Source organism: Physeter macrocephalus, chromosome 4 (genome assembly GCF_002837175.3).
Source record: "Physeter macrocephalus isolate SW-GA chromosome 4, ASM283717v5, whole genome shotgun sequence".
NCBI classification, from domain to species: domain Eukaryota; kingdom Metazoa; phylum Chordata; class Mammalia; order Artiodactyla; family Physeteridae; genus Physeter; species Physeter macrocephalus.
The window spans coordinates 75217797-75227799 of record NC_041217.1 but is presented as its reverse complement, the minus strand read 5'-3'; the positions used below and the strand labels follow the sequence as shown (position 1 = coordinate 75227799).

Here is a 10003-nt window from a genome sequence, read left to right as displayed (position 1 = left end):
GCTGACCTCTAAGGTAGAAGAGGCGGAATTAGAGAGACAGCTGGACTTACTCCTCGCCCTCCCTCCTCCACTGTACTGGCTGGCGGCTCCGTGGCCAGCCCTGCTTCTGGTCGATTTGCGATTCCATTGGTCAGTTTTCCCGAGGAGGCTGGCCTTGGGGGTGACCCCGCCGCCTCTAGGGGCGGGTCTCTCCGTCGTAGGGGCTGGGGAAGGTGGGGCGGGGGGCGGTTGCTGCAGCCGCCATCTTGGATTCCGCGGTAGCGTTGGCGGCAGTACGGCGCCGCGTCTGGGGAGTGGCTCTCCCCTCCCCCTCCCCCCGGTTCCTTGGCGGTGGCTCCTCCCACTGGGGGGGGTGCGGCGGCGGTGGCATTTACAGCTATGGCGGCGACTACTGCTAACCCCGGTGAGGAGACGGAGGACTGGGGTGCCTCTCAAGGAGGAGGGGCTGAAGGGGTTGGCAACTGGGTAGACCCAGCGCTGAGGGGCCGTAGTTGGGGCTGAGGGCGCTGGGACGCGCGGGGGTGGCTACGGGGCGGTGGGGGAGGGGAGTGACCTGGGAGAGGGGCCCGCCCCTGGGGAACAGGGGAGCCCCGAGGTGGAGGGAGGGAGCAGGCGGGTGGGAGTTGGGGATTCCTTGCCCCGAGTTCTGTTCGAGCAGCTGTCCGTGCGGGGCTGGCCCGCCTCCACTCTTGTGGCGGCTTTCTGGTGTGCGATGTGGTTCTCTTTCAGCCTTCTGCCCACTGTGGACCTGCTTGATGCCGAATAACTGTGGGCAGTGTGTCTCGTTTTACTTTAAAAGTAGTTGGGACGTATAGGACCACGTTCTGTTTAGCTGAGGTGTTACTTCCAAACGTTTAGATTTTAAATTCTAAAAATCTTTGAATTCATACTCAGTTTCCATAAAAAAAAAAAAAGCTGTACCTCCTTCCTCCCTACCCGAGGGCTGTCCTTTGAAACTTGCGTTTATGTATTAAGAGGTGCCTCTAGTGTCATTAGCTGCTGAAGGCAGAGGTTTGTGTAATGTTTGAGTTACAGGATAGATCTTGCCAACAGCAAGCATCCAGGACCCAGATTTAAATCTTGTTAGGTGGGTCAAGACTGTTCCCATTCTTTAAGAAAAGTTCAGTTCATGCTATTTCTCAATGAACATCTCTTCTAAAGTGGGAGCTTGAACGTTAAAAATCTAGTCAGTCATGTCTAAAAGATGGAATGGGGTGTAGTGCAGCAGCAGGTCTAGACAGATCAGGTCTTCAAATTCCTAGTCCCAGTTCTCTTTCCAGTACATTACAGTTATTTCTCCTTAGGAAGTATTTCATTTAAGAGATCCTAGTTTACTTTGCTGACCTTGGCTATTTCCCAGAAATCCCTATCTTTGATAGCCTTAAAAAAGAAGCGAGAGGTGGGGGTGAATAACTTGAAAATATTGTAGTGGGAAGGATTCACTGCTGTTCCCTTGTTAAAACTTAAATTGGATTTTTTTCCTGTCTCTGAAAGGCAGTAATATTTTACAGTACACAGGTTTTGCTATTACAAATGAATCACTGAAATTTACTGATTTTCCTACCATGTTTCTGGGAACAGACCTATTTAAAGAAGTTAATTTGTCACATGTCAATATCATATTTTTAAATCTTTTAAATTTTTTAAGAGGAAAAGGAGATAAAGTTAATGGCTAAAATTGCATTGCAGGAAGTGCTGAGTGATGGAATAAAATCGGAAAGATGCTGTTATTATGGCAGACCTGACCTTGAAGTAAAATAACCTGTTAACTAGGAAGTAAATAAACAAGATTTTAAACTGATAACACATTGCAAAATACTTATATAACCCTAGTCAAGTTGCAAAGCATTTCTCTTATTAAGAGGTGGCCTGGGTAAACAAGTTTAGTGCATATGTCAGAAGCTTTTTTCCCAGCAGTGTGGGTGGGGTTGCTTTATTTTGTTTTGTTTTTTAAACAACAGTAACCAGAATGACAATCTCTTGACCACATTTTCATTAGCTGATCAATATCAACTTAAATCTGTAAGCAGAAAATAACATTCATTTGTGCAGAATCCTTGCTTATGATGAAACAGTTACTTTGTTTATTGCCCTTTGGCAGCCTGCTTCTGCAATTTTTAGGGTTCTTTTTTGATGCTGTCTCTTCCAAGTTATTGATCCCAAGTTCAACACATGATAATTAAATTAGAAAGTGCATTTTCTTCCTTCAATTCTCGTTTGGCCCCTTTGTATCAAAAAGAAGAGATCATAGCTGCATTGTGGAGTTTTGGTAGCCTGTTCCATTTTGGGAAATGAGGACCATAAATTTAGGGACACAGGGTGGAAATGAACTGTGCTCAGTGAAAAGGAAGTAAATGGTTTTCAGGTCAGAATTCTTTGTTGCATGGTCAAACCTTTTCTCCTTAGAGTCATTTTAGGGACTAGGGACGTCAGACTGATTTCTTTGAGTTTTTTCTACTTTGTCATTTTGCTGGTTAAGTTTCCCTATGGTTCTTTTTTGTTCTGTCCTCACATATGTCTGCAAAGAATTTTGGTAATAATTATTTAACTCATCTAAGCTTCATTTAAGTTAATCCTTAGTGTTAATAACAACACTTGATGATCATTTTAGTTGTATTTAGAGTTTGATTTAGAAACTGTTGGTGTCCCAACAGGGTCTTGCAGGGGACCTGGTTCCTTTGCACTTTTCTCTATGTCTTAACATGGTGCTGGATCAAAAGAAGAGTAAGACATGGATTATACTCCACAATCTAAGAGTTATGTTGAAGTAATAGTTCTAATGTGGTGGTGGCTTTTTTCTGCATAATTGATAATTCTTCATATTCTATTATTTTTCACTAATTCTATTTACCAGTGGCAAGTAGAAGTGAGTGGGTAGGTGGTCCATGAAGTCTTAGGCTATATCTTTCTTGTCTACGGAATACTAAAAATTTTGAGAAACATTTAAAAAATTGCATGTGTGATTTGTAATGCATCGGCTAAGGCACTGTTTGGGAACAGATTAGTTATTTGATTTATAATTCAGTATTCAAACCAGAGATGTGAATGAATTTTTAGGAGTGCAGTTTTCTCCTCCCTTGATTCTGGTGTTCTCTTTCCCAGGGACCTCTTTTTGTGGTATTAGGTACCATTTATTGTGGGTAGAGAACAGGTAGAAGGCAAAGGAAGGAACACTTGTTTGGGTTTGTAAGGCTGACACTTAGGAAAATTTTTTTTTTCACATAATTTTTACCTCCATAAATTATAGTTTTTAAAGCATCAATTAGCAGAATTCTTACCCATTACCTTAACCTTTTTCAGAAACGGGAAAATAGGAATTTATGCAGTATAAAATTACAATGCCAAGATACTTTAAAAATTATATTCTATTGCAAAAACCTATTTCAAAAGTGTTTAAATATAGTTTACTAATTCAGCAATTGAAATACAATTAACATTTTTGAAAAAGAACCTTAATCCATATACTTTTTATGCTGTTCAAATTGTGGCACCAAACTGAATCTTTTCTGTTTGTTTAGAAATTAAGAAGTAGATACTTCTGCATTCTTGGAACTCTAGTTTTCTTGTTGTTTTGAAATAGTGTTCTCTCATTTTAGTTTTTTGCATTCCAGCCCTACTCCTCTACTCAAATCCACTAACAGATGAGAATATGTTGTTTCATGGATGTTTTGTGAAAGTCTTTTGTGGTTGTCTGCTATGGATGACTTTCTTCTAGGGTAGTAACAATAGGGATTTCCACAGTACCAAGTGGTGGTTGATCTTCAAAAAACTAAATTGCAGCACTCAAGGAAACTAAACACTTTTTCCTTGATTTTACTTAAGTTGTGACATTTGGGGCATATTTAATTTCAAAACTAGTAAAATTTGAATCCTTAATTTTAGAAACTGTCTTTGGAACCATCTTTTTTTTTCCCCCCTTCAGGCTATGTACAATATTTATTTTAAATGTTAATTCCCTGGTGGTATAGTCCTGTATAGAGGTGCAAGGGTGACATATCTATCAGTGCTGTACAGTGTCTCTGTGGTTGTATAGCTGATCTTATTTAGATGTAACAGTAAAGGAATACATTTAAAGTTCTTGTGAAATGCAAGGCCTGAGCTCAGTGGAGTCTATTTGGTCCCATCATCCATACCCAATGATAGGCCCTGCCTGTACAGCCATCTGTTTTTAAGAATGCTGCCTAATATACAGTGATGATTTCAATAAGTAGACATCAACGAATGTTGGAGTTGGATTCAAGATAACTCCTATCATTTTACATGTAAGAAAACAAACCTAGAGAGAGGAACTGGCACATTTATTAAACATCTATTAAGTTCTTACTATATGCCAGGCTACACTTTCCTGTTTTGTTGGCTATTCTGTATGTTAGAAACCATCTCTTAGTTTCCAAATAAATTCTCTAAATTTGCATCTCTTTTCATCATTTCTTCGTTTTGTATTTGTCCCTTCACATTTTCTCTGTAGTTGAGTAGACAAACTAAGTTTATGACTTCAACAACTTAATTAGAATTTAAGTTCCATGAGAGTAGGACCTTTACCTCCCTTGTTCACCACAGCATCCTGCTACTCTCAGGGGTGCCTAGTATGTAGGGCTACAGTTCAGTAAATGTTTGTTGAATAAATGAATGTTGTAAAACCTGGCATTGGAGGTTCATATCTTTATGCACTGTTAATATGAAAATACCTTTGAAAGGATAACACTAATTAAGCCATTAACATCATGCATTAATTTATAATAGCTAACAATAATTATATGCCAGATATTCTAAATATATTACCTCACTTAATATTCATATATTTATCTCATTTAATCTTTTTCTTTAAAAAAAATTATTATTTTTTTTAATTTTAGCTGCGTCTGGTCTTAGTTGTGGTGCACAGACTCCAGAGCACACGGGCTCAGTAGTTGTGGCATGTGGACTCTCTGGTTGTGGTGCGGAGGCTCAGTAGTTGCGGTGCGCGGACTTAGTTGCCCTGTGGCATGTGGGATCTTAGTTGCCTGACCAGGGGTCGAACCTGGGTCCCCTGCATTGGAAGGCAGATTCTTTTTTTTTTTTTTTTTTTTTTGTGGCCCTCTCACTGTTGTGGCCTCTCCCATTGCGGAGCACAGGCTCCGGACGCGCAGGCTCAGTGGCCATGGCTCACGGGCCCAGCCACTCCACGGCATGTGGGATCTTCCTGGACCGGGGCACGAACCCGTGTCCCCTGCATCGGCAGGCGGACTCTAAACCACTGCGCCACCAGGGAAGCCCGGAAGGCAGATTCTTAATCGTTGGACCACCAGGGAAGTCCCCTCATTTAATCTTTACAAGACTCCTATGAGGTATATATTAATATTCTTGTTTTCAGATGAGGAAACTAAGGCACAGAGTGAATAATTAGTTTGTCTGAAGTCACATAGCTAGTTAGGGGGTAGAGACAGTTTTTTTGGGGGGTGTGTAGAGACATTTTGATTGCTGGCAGTCCATCTACACAATTTTTTTTTAATAGGAGTTTTTTTTCTTTTTTTAAATTAAAATATAGTTGATGTACAATATTATATGTTTCAGGTGTACAGCATAGAGACTCACAATTTTAAAGGTTATATTCCATTTATAGTTATTATTAAATATTGGCTGTATGCCCTTTATTGTACTATAGATCCTTGTAGCTTATTTATTTTATATATAGTAGTTTGTAGCTCTTAATCCCCTACCCTTATCTTGTCCCTCCCCTCTTCCCTCTCCCTACTAGTAACCACTAGTTTGTCTTCTATATCTGTGAGTCTGTTTCTTGTTCGTTACATTTAGGAGTATGTTTTATTTTTTAGATTCCACATATAAGTGATATCATACACTGTTTGTCTTTCTCTGTTTGACTTATTTCACTTAACATAATACCCTCCAAGTCCATCCATGTTTTTGCAAATGGCAAAATTTCATTCTTTTTTATGTCTTTTTCTTGTTCATTATGCTTCTCCTTTTCTAGTCTCACTCCTGGGACTGGAACTCTTAATTGATTAATTAGTAAGCCAGTCAACTTCCTTCATTTCTATTTGCCCACCTACCTGCCTCAATTAAACATTTATTTGGTAACTACTGTATCTCCTTCCCTTCATTTATCTTTTATATATTGAAGACTCTTGAAAATTTTTTTCCTGTCTTCTCACATAAGCTTCTTTTCCTGTATTTTCATCTATTTAAAAAAAACTCTATTTGAATAACTGTAACATGTTATTTATATATATATATGGTCACCAGTATTTCCTTCAGATCTGCTGACCTTCCTAACTTTTCTGTATCTTTTGTGACTTGCAGTTTTTCTAGTTCCCCAGGCTAAGCAATTAGATGTGTTTGGATTCTTTTATGTATTTATCTGATTTGTTATCACATCTTGGTTTTTTTTTGCATTAAAAAAAAGCATATTTAAACATATAAGGATATTAAAACATATAAAACATTTTAACCATATAAAACATATACCCAAAATAGATGTATTTATTAATTTTTTAAAATTGATTTTTATTGGATTATAGTTGATTTACAATATTGGATTAGTTTCTGCTATACAGCAAAGTGTATCAGTTATACATATAAGTATATCTACTCTTTTTTAGATTCTTTTCCCATATAAGTCATTACAGAGTATTGAGTATAGTTCCCTGTGCTGTACAGTAGGTTCTTAATTAGTTATCTGTTTTATATATAGTAGTGTGTATATGTCAATCCCAATCTCCCAAATTATCCCTCTCCCCCTTTCCCCCTTGGTAACCATAAGTTTGTTTTCTACATCTGTGACTCTTAAAATAGATTTATTTAAACATATATATGTTAAAAATTATTTAAATAAAAATTACCCATGCATATATTTAATGACTTAGTTTTACATGATTTGTTATAAAAACAGCAGTCCTCTACCCGCTTCTCTCAGCTCCTTCTCCCCAGTGACATCCATTTTTATTTCTTTTAACTTTTGATGAAATAAAATATCCCAGAAGTAAAAGGCGAGAGTTTTCAAATTGAAGGAGCCAGAACAATGAATGAAAAACTCACGCACTCAAGGCACATTATTATGAAATTTCAGCATCAGATACAAAGAGTATCCTATAAGCTCCAGAGAGAAGAAGATTGGTCAGTTAAAAATAAGAAGTGGGGGCTCCCTGGTGGCACAGTGGTTGAGAGTCTGCCTGCCGATGCAGGGGACATAGGTTCGTGCCCCGGAAGGCAGATTCTTAATCGTTGGACCACCAGGGAAGTCCCCTCATTTAATCTTTACAAGACTCCTATGAGGTATATATTAATATTCTTGTTTTCAGATGAGGAAACTAAGGCACAGAGTGAATAATTAGTTTGTCTGAAGTCACATAGCTAGTTAGGGGGTAGAGACAGTTTTTTTGGGGGGTGTGTAGAGACATTTTGATTGCTGGCAGTCCATCTACACAATTTTTTTTTAATAGGAGTTTTTTTTCTTTTTTTAAATTAAAATATAGTTGATGTACAATATTATATGTTTCAGGTGTACAGCATAGAGACTCACAATTTTAAAGGTTATATTCCATTTATAGTTATTATTAAATATTGGCTGTATGCCCTTTATTGTACTATAGATCCTTGTAGCTTATTTATTTTATATATAGTAGTTTGTAGCTCTTAATCCCCTACCCTTATCTTGTCCCTCCCCTCTTCCCTCTCCCTACTAGTAACCACTAGTTTGTCTTCTATATCTGTGAGTCTGTTTCTTGTTCGTTACATTTAGGAGTATGTTTTATTTTTTAGATTCCACATATAAGTGATATCATACACTGTTTGTCTTTCTCTGTTTGACTTATTTCACTTAACATAATACCCTCCAAGTCCATCCATGTTTTTGCAAATGGCAAAATTTCATTCTTTTTTATGGCTGAGTAGTATTCCATTGTATATATGTACTACATCTTCTTTATCCATTTGTCTGTTGATGGACACTTAGGTTGCTTCCATATCTTGGCAATTGTAAATAATGCTGCTATGAACATTGGAGTACAAGTATCTTTTCGAATGAGTGTTTTCTTTTTTTTTTTTTTTATAAATTCCCCCGAGTGGGATTGCTGGGTCATATAGTAGTTTTATTTTTAGTCTTTTTTGGGAAACCTCCATACTGTTTTGCACAGTGGCTATGCCATTTTACATTTCCACTAACTGTGTCTAAGGGTTCCTATTTTTCCACATCCTCACCAACATTTATTATGGTCTTTATACAGTCAGTATTCTTAATTACTAAGTTATAAGACTTTCTCCGTTGTGACTTAAAGTCACTTCCTACAGAAATGTGGCACAGTGGATACTTTTTGAGGAGGAGGAGGGTGGGGTATTGTCTTTTTTAGTAGATGAAGAAGGTGAAATACTGCATCGGACAGCCAGGATGGCAGAGTTGCTTGGATGGAGAAGTGAGTGCAGAAAAAGTTGCTGGAAGAGTGTTGCAGTTCCTAAAATCTTTTCTATAACTTCTTGTATTCTTTCTTCATAGTTGTTTTTCAGCTCTTTAAATAACTTTTACTGGAATCCTTAACTCTTACTGGAATCCTTCTTCTCCTTCTTCATACCCCATAATTGTCCCTTTTTGATGAACTTCTTGAATTTGGCTTCAGAGACACTGCATTGCTTGTTCTTTCTCACTGACTCTTCCTTCTTTGTTCCTTAGGCCTGCTCATTTTCTTTTTCTTGTTCATTATGCTTCTCCTTTTCTAGTCTCACTCCTGGGACTGGAACTCTTAATTGATTAATTAGTAAGCCAGTCAACTTCCTTCATTTCTATTTGCCCACCTACCTGCCTCAATTAAACATTTATTTGGTAACTACTGTATCTCCTTCCCTTCATTTATCTTTTATATATTGAAGACTCTTGAAAATTTTTTTCCTGTCTTCTCACATAAGCTTCTTTTCCTGTATTTTCATCTATTTAAAAAAAACTCTATTTGAATAACTGTAACATGTTATTTATATATATATATGGTCACCAGTATTTCCTTCAGATCTGCTGACCTTCCTAACTTTTCTGTATCTTTTGTGACTTGCAGTTTTTCTAGTTCCCCAGGCTAAGCAATTAGATGTGTTTGGATTCTTTTATGTATTTATCTGATTTGTTATCACATCTTGGTTTTTTTTTGCATTAAAAAAAAGCATATTTAAACATATAAGGATATTAAAACATATAAAACATTTTAACCATATAAAACATATACCCAAAATAGATGTATTTATTAATTTTTTAAAATTGATTTTTATTGGATTATAGTTGATTTACAATATTGGATTAGTTTCTGCTATACAGCAAAGTGTATCAGTTATACATATAAGTATATCTACTCTTTTTTAGATTCTTTTCCCATATAAGTCATTACAGAGTATTGAGTATAGTTCCCTGTGCTGTACAGTAGGTTCTTAATTAGTTATCTGTTTTATATATAGTAGTGTGTATATGTCAATCCCAATCTCCCAAATTATCCCTCTCCCCCTTTCCCCCTTGGTAACCATAAGTTTGTTTTCTACATCTGTGACTCTTAAAATAGATTTATTTAAACATATATATGTTAAAAATTATTTAAATAAAAATTACCCATGCATATATTTAATGACTTAGTTTTACATGATTTGTTATAAAAACAGCAGTCCTCTACCCGCTTCTCTCAGCTCCTTCTCCCCAGTGACATCCATTTTTATTTCTTTTAACTTTTGATGAAATAAAATATCCCAGAAGTAAAAGGCGAGAGTTTTCAAATTGAAGGAGCCAGAACAATGAATGAAAAACTCACGCACTCAAGGCACATTATTATGAAATTTCAGCATCAGATACAAAGAGTATCCTATAAGCTCCAGAGAGAAGAAGATTGGTCAGTTAAAAATAAGAAGTGGGGGCTCCCTGGTGGCACAGTGGTTGAGAGTCTGCCTGCCGATGCAGGGGACATAGGTTCGTGCCCCGGTCCGGGAAGATCCCACATGCCACGGAGTGGCTAGGCCCGTGAGCCATGGCTGCTGAGCCTGC

General features: G+C 37.5%; 1 protein-coding gene across 3 annotated transcripts in view; it reads left to right on the top strand.

The window, feature by feature from the left end:
• The first annotated feature begins 250 nt into the window (after window positions 1-250).
• The window catches only part of ARNT (aryl hydrocarbon receptor nuclear translocator), a 65907-nt gene continuing 56154 nt past the window's right edge, over window positions 251-10003 (top strand). For all 3 annotated transcript variants that reach the window (XM_028488873.2, XM_028488872.2, XM_007130429.4), the window contains exon 1: window positions 251-403. In XM_028488873.2, coding sequence (XP_028344674.1) covers window positions 379-403 — 25 coding nt within the window. In that variant the 5' untranslated portion in view covers window positions 251-378. The remainder of the gene's footprint in view (window positions 404-10003) is intronic.